This window comes from Daucus carota, chromosome 4, assembly GCF_001625215.2.
Source record: "Daucus carota subsp. sativus chromosome 4, DH1 v3.0, whole genome shotgun sequence".
Classification (NCBI taxonomy): Eukaryota; Viridiplantae; Streptophyta; class Magnoliopsida; order Apiales; family Apiaceae; genus Daucus; species Daucus carota.
In genome coordinates this window covers 26,543,110-26,563,794 of record NC_030384.2, presented here as the reverse complement: position 1 = coordinate 26,563,794, position 20,685 = coordinate 26,543,110, and the positions used below count along the sequence as shown (strand labels likewise).

Below are 20,685 nucleotides of genomic sequence, written 5' to 3'. Positions count from 1 at the left end.
TTTCATTCTACTGGCGTCAATGTCAAGTCTGACCGAGTTTATTTTTCAGCACCACTCTCGCCCTCTTGCTGTCATGTATTCATCGATTTTGTTCAAGGAAAAAAGGGTTTCGGGTTAATGAGCATTTTCGTTACCGCATGATAAAAAAAACTTTAACTTGGGTTATTAGTCAAAAAAATTTTCATTAACATTATTGTACAATAAAAATATGTCAATTGCATTTTTAAAATTAAAATAATTTTCACATCCGTTAAATCGTCTTTGACTTTAACGGAGTGCCGTTAATCCGACCCAAATCAAAAACCCAGAACCCGACCAAAATCAAAAACGCAGATTAAAAAGAGACTAATGAGCATTTTCGTTACCGTACAATATCAAAATTTTCACTAAGGTTACCGGTCAAGAAAAAATTTCAACACAAACTACAACAAAAAAGATTAACACCATCTTCTTCGAGGTGCAACCTCCGGTCTCCTTTTTCTTTAAGTTTGCAGCTGCTGCTTTATTCCAAGCTGTCCGGATCAAGTGTACCTTCCTTTCAAGTTTCTTGACAAAGTGCTGGTAAATCACACTTGCATCTCACACCAGCATAGTCATAGTCGAAGTCGCAATTTATGTGTTTTGCAGGTATTTTCGTGCTCGAACCATAAGGTTACTCGAAGAAAAAGTTGTACAATCATGTTATTCATCTCAAATTTAGGGTATGCGAAGAGAGAAATCAAGAACCCTAATTGAGCTCGTATGTATAAAGGAAAGGAGGACTGAAATCGGGTGTTTAAATCGGGCAATCAGAGCTAATGGGTCGTCATGTCATCTGCCGTTAGTCAATTTAACGGGGGACTAACGGAAGGAACCTCTTCGAAATATTTTTATTGTACAGGTGTTTGACTGAAAGTTTTTTTGGGCTGGTAACCCAAGTGAAAGTTTTGGTATTGTACGTGTGATAGGATTTGGATGAGACGCCATCACTTGTGTGTGTGCGAGATTGGCATCGAGGAATTGCGTATGAAGACATGTACGCCTCGAACTAAGTGCCGAGTCTTGAGCTTAGAGCCCTCCATACTGTAATATAAACGTCTTCGACGGTGTAGTCAGTCGATGGTTCGTTGTTCCCTTGTGGTTCGTTTTTCCCTTGTTGCCGCGGCGATCGGTAGCACGTCAAGAAAAAACTCTCCTTATTCGTTTCGCTTTCCCGTCAAACTTAAAATGATTACAAGAAGGTTAATAACCTTTAGTAGTGTCTAATATGGACACGCAACACTAAGTTCGTTTGATTATATTGATCTCTCAATCACTCTTTTATTTAAATGTGACCTATTTTGAAAACATCTTGTTCCATTTTAAATTCTTAAAGATTGATTCGGAGAAATAAATTATGTATTTAGGAAAGTTTTGACATTCGTGTTTCTTTAAAAGTTGAAGGTAAGCCAAGGTCCATCAAGGTGGAGGATGATACAATATTACAAAGCGTGTAGTACAATCTTATGAATAGTACGTTTTAGATCTCTTCAAGAATTCGAGGACGGAATCCTTATAAGGAGGTAGAATGTAATATCTCGTGTTTTTAAAACTCAAGTTATGATTATTATAGACCTAATTTGTCTAGATATTATTGTTGGCTATAATTGAGTATTGTGTGTGATTCTGATAAGATAAATGGTTTGCATGTGAGTATATGTATTCTATGGATTAGATAAATGCAATCCACCTTCTTTCTGTGATTTCGAGGACAAAATCCCTGTAAGGGGGGCAAGGACGAAATTCATAAAAATTATTTATTTCTAAAAAGCGCAGATTGTTATATAATACTCATATGATACACTCCCGTCTTTTCATAAATTAATTTTGACACACATTTTCTAAATATATTGAATATTTGGTTAAATTATATAAATTTAATTATGTTTTTATTTTTTTCTAAATATATTGAATATTCTATGTTTTCCTAAATAAATTTTATGTTTCTCTAAATATATTGAATATTTGGCAGTTTAAACAATTTTTCTAACAACCCTGTAGCAGCTTTAAATGTATATGAGCTACTTTACAAGCATGCCTGTTCTGAACTATTTGACTTGTATCCTGTGTCTCTTTTTATTTACACAGCTCAGCTGATCTCACATAGAATTCAGTTTTCTTCTAGGTTACAACATTGTTAGGGGTGTTCATCAAACCGCACGAATCGCATAAACCGTCCGCATCGCTTCGCACCACACCGCAAAATGGGGTTTTTATTTTTCGTGGTGCGATTGCGGATTGAAATTTTAACAAACCGCGGGATAAGGTGCGGGTTGCGGTTCGAGATTATACAAACACGGTTCAAACTGCACCGCATCACTATTTTTTAATATATAAAAAATATGCTACATATAATTACAAATATTTATAATATACAATAAATTATTTATTATGATGTTATCTCCTATGTGTTTGTGTATATATATGTTCAAGTTACTCAACTAAATTTTAATAATTTTACAATATCAATTAAGGTTAGTTTTAATATGAATAATTAAATATTATAATTATATCTATTTTCTATAAACTAATTTGTTACTTTTGAAATAATTTCATCTTCTTAATCATGATACTTATATTTTAGTTTATATTTCTTTTAATGAGTATCATAACTCTAAATTTGTTAATATATATATATATATATATATATATATATATATATATATATATATTATTAAAATTATTTATAAATACACATACTTCAAAATTATATTTATATTGTCATTCAAAGTATAAATTTTTTGAATGTATAAACCACACAAACCGCATGAACCGCACCGCAATTTTGTGGTTTGGTTTACGCGATTATTATATTACGAGGTGCGGTTGCGGTTTATAAATCTTCTCAAACCGCATGCGCGGGTTGGTTCGCGGTTTTAGGAAAAAATCACACCGCCCGCACTGCGAACATCCCTAAACATGTGTTGAATCTTATGTTATGTTTGGACAGAGCTTTAGTTGTCACTCTGATAATTGCTAAATAGTATTCATCACATATATTAGCTTAATTTTTCTACTGTGATTCTCTTTGATCTTTGAGCGTGTTCTTTTTCTGCATTACTTAATTACTTAAAATTGAAGTTCATACAATATGCTCAATTTTGGGAGTTTACCAAGGCTCTCTTTTGTTGTTTCTTTTTCCAAGTTTAAAAATGCACCAACTATTGGCATAACATGGTCTTCTTCCATTTTTGTTGCAGATTCCTTGTGAAGGTGTAAAGATGAAAGAGGTATAAAGGACTTAATTATAATATGTATGGTTTCTTGTTCTTATTGGTGCCTAAACCTTAGTTTCAAACGTCCAAGCATATTCATAATTCTTGGTAAGAAACCATCTCAACTGCAAAGATATATTCTACCACACTAATTATTTTGTCATGTTTTAAAATAAAATTAAAAGCGTTAAAATATTATCTATTAGTTTCCTTGGCTTATTGTTATTCATGTTGGCAAAAATTTGCTATTGCCTTGATGTATGTTAAACAAACTTATTTATACCAAATTAATGTGTGAGATTCTTTCATAACCAGTCATATGAGTTGAACTCCAGAGGCTTGGAGATTTTCTCTAAAAGCTGGCTTCCGGGGACAAGTCCTCTCATAGCATTGATTTGTTTTTGCCATGGTTTTGGGGACACTTGTACTTTTTTTGTTGAAGGCATGTAGCTCACTATTATAAAAATTACTCTAATTGAAAGATTGTAAGTTGGAATTAAAGATACTTACTTCTATAACATATTGCTCATAGGGATTGCTTCGAAGTTGGCTTCCTCTGGGTACGGAGTTTTTGCCATGGATCATGCAGGATTTGGTCTTTCAGAAGGTCTTCATGGTTATATACCAAGTTTCCACAAGCTAGTTGATGATGTTGCTGAGCATTACCCAAAAGTTAGAGGTACTGGTCACCTTATTTATTTTCTTGTATAATCATTACACATTGCAGCTATGTATACTTTCAAAATTCATTTTATCAATCTGTAACCATATCCGGAGCTTAAATTGATTTTATCTCTTTCAGTTATTCCCCTCCCCTGGTAAGCTGTTGTTTGTGCTCTTCGCAAACTAGCTTAATGTTCTTGGTTATATGCAGTTAGCATTTCTCTTTGTAAGATGAAGAGTATGTCTGTTTAGCAGATGATACGAAATAGCATATCTTTTATACGAATAGCTACTTCAACGATCATATTTATTCCCCTTTTCTGTTAGTATTCTGATTGTTTGAAATTGCAAGGTCATTTGCACGTGCAATCTGTGCAATATGCCTGATAATTTTTTTAAATTTTTGAGTAGAATTAATTGGATGATCTTTCTGGTTGTAAAAAACCCTGAGTTTCACACTCTTCCAAGCTTTTTACTCCGGCAATCTATGGGTGGAGCAGTGGCCCTCAAAGTACACTTGAAGCAACTATATTCATGGGCTGGTGCTATTCTTGTATTTTGTGACCTGGGCATTACTTAAAATTTTGAGCTCTTTTTATTAGGCCTACTGCTTTTTTGTCAACTACGTCTTATATAAGACAATTTTTTGGTTATATATCCTGTTAATGTAATTTTTACTATACCTTGCCTTGTAAATAGAATATGTAACGGTTGATTATGCAAATATACTTGTGGATTTCTCTATTATTACAGCAATCTAGTAAACTACTAGCATTATGGTGTCGAATCAGTCAGAGTTTAGTTACATGTTAGCATTTTACAGTTTCCGTAACAATATATGAACCTTGGGATAATATGTAGCCTATGCTGGTTGTCAAGCTTTTTTATATACCAGGAAAGTCAGGACTTAAATCTAGTGTGAGATGTTGTAGATGCAAACCGAATACAGCACTAATAAGTTTCTGACAGAGTCATATCTTTTTCAGATCTCACTTCAGTTATTCATCCTAAATGTGAAAGCTGATGTAGTGACTGATCCATCTGTGAGCAAGGCTTTATACGACAAAGCTAAAAGTTCAGATACGAAACTTGATTTGTACGATGAGGCCTATATATCCCTTCTTGAAGGCGAACCAGATGAGATGATACTTCGTGTTTTGGGTGATACTCCCTCCGTCCCCCTCAATTCTTTACATTGGAGAGGGATACGGAGACCAAAACAATGTATAAAAAATGAGTAAAATTTGATGAAAAGTGGGTAAAGTGGTGGGACCTATCAATATTTAATAATACTCCCTCCGTTTCAATTTACATGTCCACCTTCAAGAAAAAATTTTGTTTCAAATTACTTGTCCACTTCAACTTTCAATGCAAAATCATATTTCCTAAGTCAATTCTTCTCCACATATCTCTTATTTATATTTCCTAGATCAATCTCACACCACATATTAGGCTCATTTAATGCAATTAATTTGTGAACAACCACTTTTCTTAAACCGTGTAATTTTTTGAAAGTGGACATCTAATTTGAAACGGAGGGAGTAGATTTGAGATAGTGGGGGAAAATAGTGGGTGTTATAGTAGTTTTTATTGTTAAATATGAGATAGTAAGGGAAGATAGTGGGTGTAATAATGAGAAAAACTTACTATTTATAGTAATGAAAAGAAATGAGAGGGACATCTCAAAATAATAACTGTAAAGAAATGAGAGGGACGGAGGGAGTATAATTTTGTGGCTTGATGATCATACTAAAACCACACCTACGGACCTACCTGTTCATGATCCAACATTCTGAGACCCTGCTCCTGAGTTTTTTTAGGAGTGAAAGCAAGTGAATGTAAGTGAAAGCAAAAGTGTGCTTTCACTTGCATCCTATTTTGGAGTGAAAATTTTGGTGTGAAAGTATGTTATAATTGCATCCATTTTCATATGTTTTCGTCTCTTCAAAAAACTCGGAAGCATAAATAGGAGTTAAAGTTATATAATTTTACTTCCTCTTCCACTTGTTTTCGTCTATGTTTATAACTTCTTTTGCTAGTCAATTTGTGCTGAAAGAAATTCCTGGTTAGGCTGAATCAGCTGTTGCTGAATCTTTGTCTTTTCCTCCTCTGCACACTCGGGAGCAGGGCCTAACTACTTCAGATCAAGTGGTCCATCTCCGGTGAATGCTCAATTATTTCTGTACTGAAAGAAAATATTGACTGCGGCAGTATTCCTTGGTAACTCCTCTCGCTTCTCTATATTCTGCAGTTTATGTGCATAAAAACATTCCAAGCCACGTATGAATGATCGGCCTTTATTGCTAGTAAATTATTAGAACACTTGTAAAATGTTATAATTAGCTTCAGTCTTCGGAAGAAACTGAAGTTCTTGAGATAAAGGTTAGGTCTAATCTGAAGAAACTGGATTTTTAACCCTAATGGATCAGTATGGGAGATCAATTTTGGAATCTGATCTTTATTCAGTTTTTATTTGTCCTTTTCGCCAATGTGATACGGATTTGGCATCGACATACGGTAGAAACAAAGTTGGTTTATCGGAATAGCAATCAATGGAAACATTGAGGGGTTGAGTAGATTGTTTTTTGTTACATGTTTGATTTCTTTTTCTGGTTACCTGCATGGTTGAATTCATTGTTCTATACTGTACTGTATGATAATGAAGCAAACATGGTGCCTAATAACATGTTCGTTTTTATTCTTGCTAAATTGCCTAATAACATGTTTGTGTTGCATTAAAAAGTTGAAAGTTGGATACATCAGTGATGAGACAACCAGACACCTTTTCATTCCACTAGCAGTATTGTATCAGATTTATTTCTTTGCTAATTTCTGTCCTACTTTTAATGCATTATTAACTATAATAGTATCAACGGTTTTTCTATGGTGTGCCCTTGGGCACATGCTAAGCGCGGAAAATTTTGTGCTTGGATCATTTTGATTGGCTCCTATCTAATGATAATGGTGGACCCCCCTGCAAATACACCAACCAAACCAATCAAAATCTCCCAAAATACAAAAATTTCCGCGCTTAGCATGTGCCTATGGGCACACACTAGCCAAACCGTAATATCAATTAATCTCTATCTTCTTGTAAATCTTGTAATATATTATTAAACTACACAACGATAAAATAGAAACTATCTTGGAAAGTATAAATATAATAGAAGATGTAGAGAGAAAGTAATTTGTAGTTCAGAATATTTCAGAATAGAATTCATTTCAGCAAAACCAGCTATTTATAGAGTTTGGTTGATAAATCTTCTTAACTAGTTTTGCTTGCAATACTCCTAGATTAAATATTACAAATCTTCTCGAGTAAATATCGTTAGTCTTCCTCGATAAGTTATGTGAGTTTCCCTCAGTAAGTTTCATCATTTCCTGATAAGCTTTGCGAGTCTTCTTTTAGTAAGTTTCGCCAGACTTTTTTGATAAGTTTTGCTTCTCGATTAAAATTTTGACAATCACTTCATGTATTATTTTATAACTTATCTAAAGTTTTTAAGAATATTAATGCAAAAAACTTGTCTTGCGAGCTAATATCAATTCTCTTACTCCCTCCGTCTCAATTTATAGGTCCATTTTGGAATAAACACACATATTAAGAAAAAAGTTGGTTAGATAGAATCTTATCTCATATATTATTAATTAGTGCATTGATAAATGAGAATATAGTTGAGTTTCAAAATAATCACAATAAATATAGGGATTTAGTGCATTGAGAAATGAGAATAATGTTAAGTTTCAAAAAAATCACAATTAATATGTAGATAAATTTGTATTGAAAGAAGAGAGGGATAAGGATTTTGAGACAAATTTTTTTTCTAAAAGGGACCTATAAATTGAGACGGGGGAATATATGTCAATGTTGTACCTTTTCTTCCAAAATTTGGAGATTCAAAACCCGAATAGTGCATCCAACCCAACCTAACTACTGTGGTAATTACTCCACCGGCTTTCTTGTTTTTTACGGTGTTTTTCATTACAACTTAAAATAAAAAAAGCCATTTTATAGTTTTATGTCATTATAACTTTATGCGGGTCACCTCGTAACAAATGATCTATAATTAGTGCAATATAATTGTATAAATACAAAAAAATCCTAATATTATAAGTTTTTATAATGAAAATGGTAACGCAAGGGGCACAAACTAAAAGAAAACAACCAACACAAGCCAGCTATCAAGATGGTCAATATTCATTTGTCCAAATATCTACTCTAGTATCCTATCAATTTACAAGAGATTATATAAGTATTAATTTATTATTTATTATTATATTATGTTACAATTAACTTTTGATGCTAATATTTAGGAAGTGGCCAGTTGGCAATGAGCTAATGAACATGGCCACCGGAGCTCTTTCCCACTTTGAATCTTCTTGTCTGTACTACTCAATTTCCCCACTACACTCGGACTATCTTTACAAATTTTCACCGAATTTAGCGTGAGAACAGGAGAGAATAATTACGAGAAAATAATCATGTAACATTACGACAAGTTGATTCTATTCTCATTTAGGCACGAGCCTATTTATATAAGGTGTAACCGAATGAAAAAACTTTGTGATTCTTTTAACATTTGACAACTGATGGCTTCCCTGTCTTGCCTCTGCAGTCCTCCTCTGTTTCTTAAGGTATGTGTTCTGTGTTTGCTTTTCATATAGTTTCTATTTGTATTCGTTAGATTGTTAGAATATAATATAATTCTGGTAAGCCATACTTCTAACATCTCGAGGTTTTGGGATAACTGGTCACTTAACATAAGTGTTTGCATGATTTATTCACAGAGAGGGCGGCAACACCCTGATATAAAGCGAAAACTACCTCAGCGGTACTACAAATCATAGTTATGCATAGGTGTCATTCAGTAGAAGAAAATTATACAATTCAGTTAAGCGATTGGATCATGAATAAAAAAGGACGCTGATGAGTTCAGTTTTCATTGAAGTTTAGGTTTTGGCCTTTATGTATGATGTTGTCAATTTGTAGTTCTTGGTTTATTGAACTCCGGGTTTCAAAAAGAATTTCAAATTCTACAAGGATCTTAAACTGCATTAGTTATACGAGTTAAGTGAGAAGTTCAAGTTTGAAGCCAGTAGAGTTTATTTGCTTTGTTGGATATGTTTTTACTAATGGTGGTCGGGCTTTTGATCTATGATCTATCCCTGTTTATAGTAGAAAATATAACAGACTTGATGTGAAATTTAGTTGAGAGTTTAACCTTGATGCGATTTCTGTAATAATGAATAGTCTTCACTCTTCAGATATCTTATTGGTGATAACCTTGTTTCTGCTTTAACATTGTAGAACGATGAATCAAGACTGGCTAAAAAATCATTATTAGCCTATACAGGAAAGGACCAGATAACAACTTATTCTATCAAAAGTGTTGAAACTGACCCTTTTAGTCGACATCCACACAGCATAAAAAGAAAGAGTAGAACTGAATGGAGTTTCAAAGGAGGATCGAGGGTGATCACTGGACCAAATATTCAAAGCTTTGCTCGTTACAGAAAAAACTGTGGAGTGTTTGCTTTATGTAAATTTATTTTCACATATAATTTTAATTTACTATGCATACCCTAAGCTGTTATCCTCGGTATCTTACTATCGATCTTTTATATTGAGAATTATTTTTATCCTTTAGTAAAAAAATTGCCATGCGTTCAACGTTGAACTGCTTTTTGTGGCCTTGCAGGGTTGACAAATCCTCAAATTGCAAGTAGTGCTTTCACCCTGGGAACTGCAGCTGTTCTTCCGTACTACACCCTTATGGTTGTAGCTCCGAAATCTGAGCTGGTAAGCTTAATATAGTGACAGCTTTTACTGAATTGCAAATACTACGATCCATTCTGAATCCAAAATGTTTTTTCTTCTAAAATTTGAGGTAAATTACTGATATGCATGAATGTTTACATGCTCCGATATTCAGACCAAAAAGTCTATTGAAAGTGGCATACCATATGTTGCGCTTGGTCTTTTGTATGGTTACCTACTCTACCTCTCATGGACACCTGATACAATGAAGTTGATGTTTGCAAGCGAATATTGGCTCCCTGAGGTGTGTTTGAATTGTGGGAAGAACACGTGTTTTTCTATTCGCAGAAATACTTTGTTTAAAATTTTTTAATTAACATATTTACATTCTGACAGTTATCTGGCATAGCAAAGATGTTCTCCAGTGAGATGACACTAGCTTCTGCATGGATTCATTTGTTAGCTGTAGATCTCTTTGCTGCAAGGTCCGTTTCTCTCCCTCGTTGATGAAAAGCTTTGTCGTAGGACTTAGCAAGCTCTAACATTTGACATTTTGTGATCCTATCAGGCAGGTTTATCATGATGGACTGGAGAACAAGATCGAGACCCGGCATTCAATTTCCCTCTGCTTACTTTTTTGTCCTATAGGAATTATATCTCATGTAGTCACCAAAGCACTAACCAAAAGTACAGAGTAATACAGTAAGTAGCAAGATTCACTTATGCCTAAAGGCTAAAGCATGCTTTTCATTTGACTACAGAAGTACAATATTTGTTGAGCAGATTTCCTGGTTTTGCATTTTACAATTTCAATTAGCTTTTCCATGATATATTGCTCACAATTGCTAACTTCTGGTAACAAAATCACAGAAACAAGTCGGTTAAACAGTTGTCAATGGCAAACCAGCTGACCTTGAAATACCATGCATGAAGTTGAACATTACATTGCTGCAACCACAGCAAAACAATAAGAAAGTAACAACTACAGAGAATTTCTTCCCGTTAACCACGACATGAAAGAACATATGAATGCCTCGCAAAAGAACATATAACTTTTACGCAGAAGCTGTTGTCCAGGAGAATGTTGTTACTTTTGACATCACGACGAATGATACCAGAGACATGCAGATAAGCCAACGCTTCAGCTGTTTCTATAGCAATCTTCAACCGGACAGACAAAGAGAGCAGACCTCAACTTGCTTGTTTACCATGTAGATGATCAGCTACCGTTCCATTTGGTATATATTCATAAACAAGGAGGTCTCGGCTTCTCTTGGAAGTGCATCCATACAACTTTACTAGGTTTTTATGATTCAACTTCGTCAGGATTGAAATGCATAGGTCAAATTATATATACTTTACGTGCTAATCCAGTGACCGCACCAGGGGAATCAATCAGGGTTAATGACATAACCAGGTATAATATTTTCACGGACCTTTCCTAAGCCAACATGACTTTCGGATTCAGTAAAATTGCTTTCCCTGTTACATCTGTACCACTGAGCTAATGAACTAAATCTCACACTAGCTATTAAAATGTAGTCTACTCGGACCCTTTAACTATTGTTAAAATATAATATGATCCTGGTAAGCCTTCCTTCCAGGTTTCATGAGAATTGGTCATTTAACACGAGTTTAGGGGCTGGAGGGAGACTTGAGGACGACTCCTTGTGACCTCTAATATTCTCACAATTCAATAAGAACACAAGGGCAAGCTCTAGTTGATCAATACGAAGCCTAAGAAAGTACTAACTAATAATTCTAAATAAAATTCATCTAAAACATACAATTACCGTTCATGTGAAAAAAACTGGTGTATTAATTATAATGTGGTAATTCTAAATACAATTCATCTAAAACAAACGATTACAACAAACAATGATTCAGTATATGAAATGATCAGATACCTGCATCAGCACACAGTTCATCTTGACAAATGCAAACAGGTCGGATCGGATTAGCCAAAACCCCACATTGCCCACCCGATATACTACATTAATTCAAACACTGATGACTAAAAGGATCACTATACTTCACTCCAAACCCTGACACCAAAACATCATCCAGAGTAGCTAAATTACTCCTCAATCTCTCTCCAGCTATCCCGAGTATCGGAACCACAACACTGACAGTACTATGAATATAATTGATCACTGGAACCAAGACAGCAAAGTAATAAGCATCACTAGACTCAGCACCATTCACATTACAGCTAAACACGTTCAGTGACGGAGGAATTATCGATGAAAAGCACCCGTAAAACAAATTAAGCTTCACATTGTGGGAATCAAGAGTGAAGATACTGGAATTGAGAGTGGTGTTGATGAGCTTTTGAGGACAGGGGGTGTTGTAAAGATCTGATCTGGCTAGGATCAGGGTTTGTTGAGTTTGATTAATTGCGAGAACTCGGTAAGTGAGTGGGTTGAGAGTTAACTCAGTTTTATCACGTCGGATAAAACTGTCATCCCCTAACTCCTAAGTGAATGGGACCGACTAATATTTTAGTCAATGTGATTAGAAATCATGTGCACATATTTAATATTTTTGTATTTCATTATAAAAGTTACTATTGTCAGAGTGTGTTTTAAATTTCTTTAGCTCTAAATGATATGGTCCTGCAGATGAAATAAAACAAAACAATGATAACAAGCCAATGACCACATTCTTAAGATTTTACACTTTTGATAGACATTAACAATTTACATACAAATTGGACCTCGCCACAACTACACAACTTTATTGATAGGTACTTGTTAGAAAGTAGAAACCACTGGATATAGCAAGTTCCGTGTTTCATTCTTGAATTTGCTCTAATGAAAAACTCGTGTGACATGAAGGGTCGGCTTCTGGTCCCTCACCACTAAATTACCAGGACGCAGGACCTATAGGCTATAGATGGTGTATTGATGATCAGCACATTACTGTTATCCAATAACTCGAATCTTATAAGCCACAAAACTCAGCAATAATTGGAGACCAAAGGAGAGAACTAACAAGATGGAGTTGGTAAATGTTCTGCACATGAATGCAGGTGATCGCGAATGTAGCTATGCCAACACCTCCGCTCTACAGGTGCCTCTTTCTTTCCCTCCTAATCATTTTTTTAATATTGTCTCCATCATGTATCCAGAAAATATTGAACCATGCATTTGGTTAATTATCTCCAGAAATATGTGATATTGAAGTCTGCGAAAGTTTTAGAAGACACCATCGAAGATTATGGTACAAATGGTTTCTCCGAATGCTTCAAGCTGGCTGACTTGGGTTGCTCTTCCGGGCCTAATACCTTTTTGTTTGTTGCAAAAACACTTGCAAATGTTCATAAGGCATGCGCGAAGAAAAATCTGAAAGCGCCTGATGAATTTCAAGTGTTTCTAAACGATCTTCCAAATAATGATTTTAACACGGTTTTTAAAATGACACCCTCATTCTATTCGAAGCTTGAAAATGATAAAGCTCTTGGAAGAACTTTGAAGTGTTTTGTTTGCGGAGTGCCAGGTTCTTTCTATACAAGACTCTTTCCCAGAAAAAGCCTTAACTTGGTTCATTCATCATATGGCCTTCACTGGCTCTCTCAGGTATCATTTTAGTATACAGCATGCACTCAGAATAATTTTATACAGTGTCTTTTTAGTGGGTGTCCATGGGCACACACTAACAACTACTTTTTCGTTAGGTGGGATATTTTGATCGGTGGAGATTTTTGTGCATAAAGATGCCATCATTATTGATGGGATGAGAACTGATAGAAATCCACCACTTAACTAAAAAGTGGTTGTTAGTGTGACTAGAAAATCCGTTTTATATAAACTCACGAGTAGATCTCAGGTCCCCGAGAATCTGCTGGATAATAACAAAGGAAATATCTACATAACAAAAGCTAGTCCTCCGGGTGTTTATGAAGCATATTTCAATCAATATAAACAAGACTTGACGACATTTTTGCGCATGAGATCTGAAGAAATTATCCCTGATGGCCGCGTGGTCTTAACAATCCTAGGTAGGAGAGCTTCAGATCCTGCCAGCAAAGATTGTTGTTATTTATACGAATTACTTGCTATGTCACTTCACGACTTGGTGGCTGAGGTACGAACAAAGATATAGAGTATTAAATACTACCGATTCAATGTTGAGAAAATTTAAATTCAATTATATGTTTGTTGTGCAAGGGTTCACTTCATGAGGAAGACATTAGCTCGTTCAATCTACCGATTTACACCCCAAGCCCCGACGAATTGAAGACAATTGTTGAATCTGAGAGCTCCTTTTGTGTTGACATACTGGAAACTTTTGAGGTTAAGTGGGATATGCGCGATGAAGATGAAATAATAAAGTCTGGGGATAGCAGTGGAAAGTTTATGGCGAAAACGGCGAGAGCTGTAATGGAACCATTGCTTGCTAGCCATTTTGGGAATAGTTTCATGGACCAGATATTTGAGAGGTTTGACAAGCATGTCAATGAGCATCTCTCCCGTGGAGAGAAAGGCAGCTACTTCAATATTCTCGTCTCCTTGAGAAGGAAATGATGTTATCAGTAAATTATCATTTGTATCTCGGGTATTTATGGACTTTTTATGTCCTAAATATGCCTGTTATTTAACAAACACAACTATACCAACTTGGAAATAAAAGAAGGGTCCTGATCCCCAACAATTGATTGCTAAGATGTTTTTTAGCTAGCTGTCAGATGAATATCTAGCGGTCATAATTATAACATTTATTTTAAGATGTTTGGCCCTTTTTAACTGTTTACAGGTACCCATTCAGCGATTAAAAAACGCTAAGTATGTTAAAAAAAATATATTAAAATCCTGAACTTTACGGAGTTTGGCTATTTTAGAAACCATGTTTACAGTAAATTTCCTAATTCAGAATACGACAACAAAATAGAAAGATGGGATATTTAAGATACTGCTCTGTCAAGCAGATAGCTTATATAATATAGCCCTGCAAGTTGCAATAGTACCTTTTCGGTTGTGCTGTTTTTCGCTGGCAATCCCATGAGTTTAGCCTCTTGCAACATTCTTGTTACTTGCCAGTACCACATACAAATGGTAATGAACTAAGATAACATCATTTCCTTCTCAAGGAGACGAGAATATTGAAGTAGCTACCTTTCTCTCCACGGGAGAGATGCTCAGTGACATGGTTGGCAAACCTCTCAAATATCTGGTCCATGAAACTATTCCCAAAATGACTAGCAATCAATGGTTCCATTACAGCTCTCACCGTTTTCACTATAAACTTTCCACTGCTATCCTCAGACTTTATTATTTCATCTTCATCGCGCATATCCCACTTAACCTCAAAGGTTTCAAGTTTGTCAAGACAAAAGGAGTTCTCAGATTCTATTATTGTCTTCAACTCGTCGGGGCTTGGGGTGTAAAACGGTAGATTGAATGAGCTAATGTCTTCCTCATGAAGTGAACCCTTGCACAACAAACACATAATTGAATTTAAATTTTCTCAACATTGAATCGGTAGTATTTAATATGCTATATCTTTGTTCGTACCTCAGCCACCAAGTCGTGAAGTGACATAGCAAGTAATTCGTATAAATAACAACAATCTTTGCTGGCAGGATCTGAAGCTCTCCTACCCAGGAGTGTTAAGACCATGCGGCCATCAGGGATAATTTCTTCGGATCTCATGCGCAGAAATGTCGTCAAGTCTCGTTTATATTGATTAAAATATGCTTCATAAACACCCGGAGGACTAGCTTTGGCAATATAGACATTTCCTTTGTTATTATCCAGCAGATTCTCAGGGACCTGAGATCTACTCTGTCAGTATATATAAAATTATTCTGATTGCATGCTGTATACTAAAATGACTACCTGAGAGAGCCAGTGAACACCATATGACGAATGAACAAAGTGAAGACTTTTACTGGGAAAGAGTCTAGTATAGAAAGAACCTGGCACTCCGCATACAAAACACTTCAAAGTTCTTGCAAGAGCTTCATCATTTTCAAGCTTCGAATAGAATGCGGGTGTCATTTTAAAAACCATGTTAAAATCATTATTTGGAAGATCATTGAGAAACACTTGAAATTCATCAGGTGCTTTCAGATTTTTTTTCGCGCATGCTTTATGAACATTTGCAAGTGTATTTGCAACAAACAAAAAGGTATTAGGCCCGGAAGAGCAGCCCAAGTCAGCTAGCTTGAAGCATTCGGAGAATCCGTTTGTACCATAATCTTCGATGGTGTCTTCCAACACTTTAGCAGACTTCAATATCACATATTTCTGGAGATAACAATGCATTGTTTCAATATTTTTTGGACATAATATAAAAATAAATATTGATCAGGGGGAAAAGAAAGAGGCACCTGCAGGGAGGAGCTGTTGGCATAGCTGCATTTGCGATTACCTGCATTCATGTGCAGAACATTCACCAAGTCCATCTTTTTTTGTTCTCTCCTTTCTTTTCTCTGTAATGATTCTAGTTCATTGGTCACGAGGTTTGCTTATCATCGACAGAAGAGTCATTGTTGTTTGGTAAATTTATCGGGGACCAGAAGCCGACACTCGATATCACATGAGTTTTTTCATTTGAGCAAATTCAAAATAAGGCAGAGGAAGAGTACAAACGAAGAATTATGATTTCTATATGAGGGAAGGTAAATATTAGGGGGTGAAATTTAATAAGGAGAGGAGACCATGAAATAATTTATTATGAAGAAGTTTTAAGAAAATATTGACTATCTACAACAAGTCTGTGTAGATTTTCTACGACGAAAATGGTAGGAAATGGTAGGGAAACATAATATTGAAGTCAACCAGCATTCCTTCTTTCCGGTCCAAATAATTTGAAATAAAATAATTAAAGTATTACTCCAATTTAAAATATATTTATCATTCTGTTCTTCTCAATTTCATTTAATGAACACAGTATTAACCTCCGTCCCCTAGTAGTATACGTTGGGTGGGGTACGCGGCATGGACTTTATCAGAGCAAGCCCAATGCAATTCCCTATTTTCAACCCCTAAAATATTATATATTAATGGATACTTAAAATATTGGGGATCAAAAAGCTATTTTACTCCAACGGTGTTCCCTATTTGATTTCCTATATTTTAAATTTATATATACAACTCAAGGAGAGAGAAAGATTGAACTAATAAATAACAGAAAAATAAGAGTGAGATATGAGCTGGTGATGACATGGAGCATATAGGGGTTGCTTTTTCATCCCTCAAATAAGGGGTTGAACTTTTCTCTCACCTAAAATTAATAGAGGATAGGGAGTTGCGTTGGAGGAGCTATTTTTGTTCTCAATTCTCAAATCTTGTCCATGTAGATCAAATATAGGTAAGGAATGGATGCATTGGAGTTGCTCTTACTCCTGTAAAGTGTTGTTGTGCAATCTATTTTAAATTTTTTTTTTTCTGAATTAAAGTTTGGATGTTATATTTTTATACAGAAACAGAAAATCTCAAAAATAAGTTACAAACTATATTTCATAAGAGCATTGAAATGCGTGTCGAGCAGTTAAAAAGAAACGTATACAATTAAATGCGACAGAGATAGCATATGATAACCTTTGTATATTTCAAATTTCTAACAAATAATTTAGTTCAAGAAAAAGACAAGATTTTCCATAAATAGTGTGAATACTGCCTTTTTAAATATAATTATCGAAATGGCATACCATAAAATCTCTATAAATTAATAAAATCAGGACCGTTAAATTTTTTGAATAAATACATTTTTTGAATATAAATATAAAAAATATTTTTAAGTTTTAATTTATTTTAAATATCCAAATTTCAATTAAACCTGTTAAAAGAACCGAAATATAAAAAGATATAGTAATTAAATTAAACCCAATTGCTTTGGTTTCGAATATGGTTTTCTTTAACTAAATTCGTAATATCACGCCCCAACAATGGCTGAATGAGTGTAAAAATATCCCTTCATGTCCAAGTCACTTTTCACCGGAAAATATATATTTGGAACATTATATTCATCAAGATACGAATTTTAAATTTGGGGTTTTTTATGATTTATCGATGATACTTTTACATTCTAAGTTGCAGATATAAAATGTCATTTGGTTAACAAAATATTAGTAAAATCTAAAGAGTTTGTTGTGTATTGTGTATATGTAGAGAGTCCACCATTATTAAGAAATAAGAGTCAATAAGTTTAAATTTGGGGTTTTTTATGATTTATCGATGATACTTTTACATTCTAAGTTGCAGATATAAAATGTCATCTGGTTAACAAAATATTAGTAAAATCTAAAGAATTTGTTGTGTACTGTGTATATGTAAGGAGTCCACCATTATTAAGAAATAAGAGTCAATAAGTGGAACACTAGAAAAACCGAAATTTAAATAAATGACTTGATTAATCTATTAAACCACTATTTAATTAACCATTTAAACCCAACACTCGCATCAATCTACTAACCTCCGTCTCATTTCAAGCCCCAAGAAACATAATCAAAATTCATTTGTGGATCGTGTTAAAATTTGAAGCCTGGCAGGCTGAGGTTATAATCATATTGTCGTCTGTTATTCGGATTAGAGTATTTCTGAGAGTAGTGATGGTTCAAGCTCAAGTAACTCCATAACTATCACTAAGAGATACTCCCTCTAATATAACTATTTGGGATAGGGAATACAAGTGATCTGTGTTAAACGATTCTTAGCAGCATACCATCGCCGCTGCGGGGAAGGAAAAAAAAATCCTTGAAGGGATAATTTTCCCTTTTGCGAAAGAAAAAGGGATGACAGTATGCTACATCTATTGCTTATCATTTGTCATCAATCAGTTGTTTATCGAATCCGGACCCATATTCTTATCACTATAAAGTAGTATAAAAGAACATAAACAAGTTCAAAAGTCCATATTAACTACAGATTTTCTAGTGTGTGTCCTAGGCACACACTAACAATCACTTTATAGTTAGGTGTTGAATTTCAATCAACTCTCATCCCATCCCATTAATAATGATGGCCCCTCTGCATGCACAAAAATTCTCACCAATCAAAATCTTCCACTGTGTGGGCAGAAAGACCCTATTAACTAATCTAAAACTCTCTCACCTTAAAATGTAACAGACTTTAATCCCTAAAATCTCAAAACTAAGGATGTCCTAGCAGACAATGACTCGGGGTCTTTACGTAAAGTCCTAAGAATCTCCCCTGTTTCAAAATTACTTCAAACATAAAGCAAAATCAAACATAACAACATACATGGATAAATAGCAAGTAGGCAGTCGCAATTAGAATTCTAGAGATGATTGAATGTGATTAACAGTACCAGTAACACATAGCCTCCAGTCGGAGTCTCCATTCTTGATGGCTGATAACATGCAGGTCAAATTATATATTTACAGTAGGAGCACTACTATACTCCGTGACTGTGTTAAAACTCGGTATATATTAATTACAATGACTGAAACACTACAATACTCAAGTCTTCCCTTCACATTAGCAAAATGGAAATGATCATGAAACACGTTAATTTCCACTTGCTCCGTACTCCATACATATAGGGGGTGTTCCGTTCATGGTTAATAAACTCGGTTAACGAGAATCGAAACCTCAAACCCATGTGTTGGTATTTGGATTTGTAATTTTGTGACATGGAAAGGAAACCCTTATCCCACTTGGAGGGTAAATCATTCCTTAGAGCAAGTCCAACACTATGCTAAGAGATTCCCTAAAAATATTATAAAATAATATGTCTTAGTGATTTAGCACAAGATTTAGCACATGAGCTCCAATAGTACTCCCTATATTCATTCCCTATTATTATAATAATATTAAATTTAAACAACTTTTGTGTGGAGGAGAGAGGGAAATGATGTGGAGAAGAGAGAGAAATGAATATTTTAATGATAAAAATAGTTTAGGAGTGGCTAGCATATTCTAAAAATAGGGAAGGGGAGGCTTGTGCTAGTGATTTAGCACATCACTAGCATAGTGTTGGAGCGTAATTTTATCCCATATTCCCTATTTTTGGATTTAAGACTTGATTTAGCACACCTATTGGACTTGCTTTTTAGAATATGCTAGCCACTTCTAAACTATTTTTATCATTAAAATATTCATTTCCCTCTCTCCTCCACATCATTTCCCTTTTCACAACATCCCAAAGTGTTTAAATTTAATATTTCCTTTTTCACAACATCTCAAAGTATTTAAATTTAATATTATTATAATAATAGGGAATGGATATAGGGAGTACTATTGGAGCTCATGTGCTAAATCTTGTGCTAAATCACTAAGAAATACTCCCTCCGTCCCACCCATTTCTTATCGAATGGGTTGGGCACGGAGGTTAAGAAATAGGTATAAAATAGTGGAAAAGGGGAAGAAAAGTGGGTGAAATGGTGGGACCCATTGATTTTTAATGTATAAAAAATAGATAGTGGAGAGAAAGTAGTGTGAAAAGGAAAGAATGGTGGGACCCATTGACTATTTTTGGTAAGTTTTGAAATGTAAAGAATTGGATGGGACACCCAAAAAGGAAAGTGGAAAGAAATGGGTGGGACGGAAGAAGTATTATTTTATAATATTTTTAGGGAACCTCTTAGCATAGTGTTGGACTTGCTCTACTTCACTTGGGATACCCATTCCCATACCCCCATGGCCCTGTTCATATTCCCGATTCCATTCTCACTCACAATCCAAAGGCCCCCATAGTTATCTCTGTGAATTAGCTTCACAAAGAAAAACTTACTTGAAGAGAGGAAGTCATAGGTTTTATGGTAACAAATTATATTTTCTGATTATAAGCTATACTAAAGCTGTTTCCTTGAATCACAATCCGTGAACAAATAAGGATAAACTATTAATCTAATTAGAAGTTTTCCTGAGCACGATTTACATCCCTGTCATTTCTAATTAAAAATAATAATCATATATCATATTCAAGAGATTAAAAATGTACCTTCCTGACAAAGAAAAAGAGATTAAAAATGTACCTTGGATTCATTTTCGTAACATATCACAATGTCGAAAACACACAATAGGTAAACGATTTACTTGCACGAGTATCTACATTTCCAGGTTC

General features: G+C 34.7%; 3 protein-coding genes across 4 annotated transcripts; 2 read left to right on the top strand and 1 right to left on the bottom strand.

Annotated features, from left to right (window-relative positions):
• Nucleotides 1–8,206: 8,206 nt before the first annotated feature.
• On the top strand, nt 8,207–11,122 carry LOC108215556 (protein ABA DEFICIENT 4, chloroplastic-like). Of its 2 annotated transcripts, XM_017388045.2 has the most exons (7): nt 8,207–8,531; nt 9,205–9,436; nt 9,596–9,696; nt 9,830–9,958; nt 10,051–10,139; nt 10,223–10,356; nt 10,525–11,122. In XM_017388045.2, the coding sequence occupies exons 1-6, from the start codon at nt 8,487–8,489 to the stop codon at nt 10,350–10,352; spliced, it is 726 nt and encodes a 241-aa protein (XP_017243534.1). In that variant the 5' UTR covers nt 8,207–8,486; the 3' UTR covers nt 10,353–10,356; nt 10,525–11,122. The 2 variants fall into 2 exon arrangements, with proteins under 2 accessions (XP_017243534.1, XP_017243533.1); XM_017388044.2 differs by lacking the exon at nt 10,525–11,122 and having other exon boundaries at nt 8,210–8,531; nt 10,223–10,438.
• A 1,401-nt stretch (nt 11,123–12,523) lies between these two features.
• LOC108215554 (benzoate carboxyl methyltransferase) lies at nt 12,524–14,312 on the top strand. The gene is made up of 4 exons (XM_017388043.2): nt 12,524–12,726; nt 12,822–13,232; nt 13,483–13,740; nt 13,824–14,312. Exons 1-4 carry the CDS (start codon nt 12,652–12,654, stop codon nt 14,178–14,180), a joined length of 1,101 nt encoding a protein of 366 aa, XP_017243532.1. The 5' UTR covers nt 12,524–12,651; the 3' UTR covers nt 14,181–14,312.
• Nucleotides 14,313–14,443: 131 nt separating this feature from the next.
• Nucleotides 14,444–20,674, bottom strand: LOC108215555 (benzoate carboxyl methyltransferase-like). The gene is made up of 4 exons (XM_064091768.1): nt 15,986–20,674; nt 15,492–15,902; nt 15,168–15,425; nt 14,444–15,084 (listed from the first exon to the last, which is right to left on the bottom strand). The coding sequence occupies exons 1-4, from the start codon at nt 16,058–16,060 to the stop codon at nt 14,728–14,730; spliced, it is 1,101 nt and encodes a 366-aa protein (XP_063947838.1). The 5' UTR covers nt 16,061–20,674; the 3' UTR covers nt 14,444–14,727.
• Between the last annotated feature and the right edge of the window lie 11 nt (nt 20,675–20,685).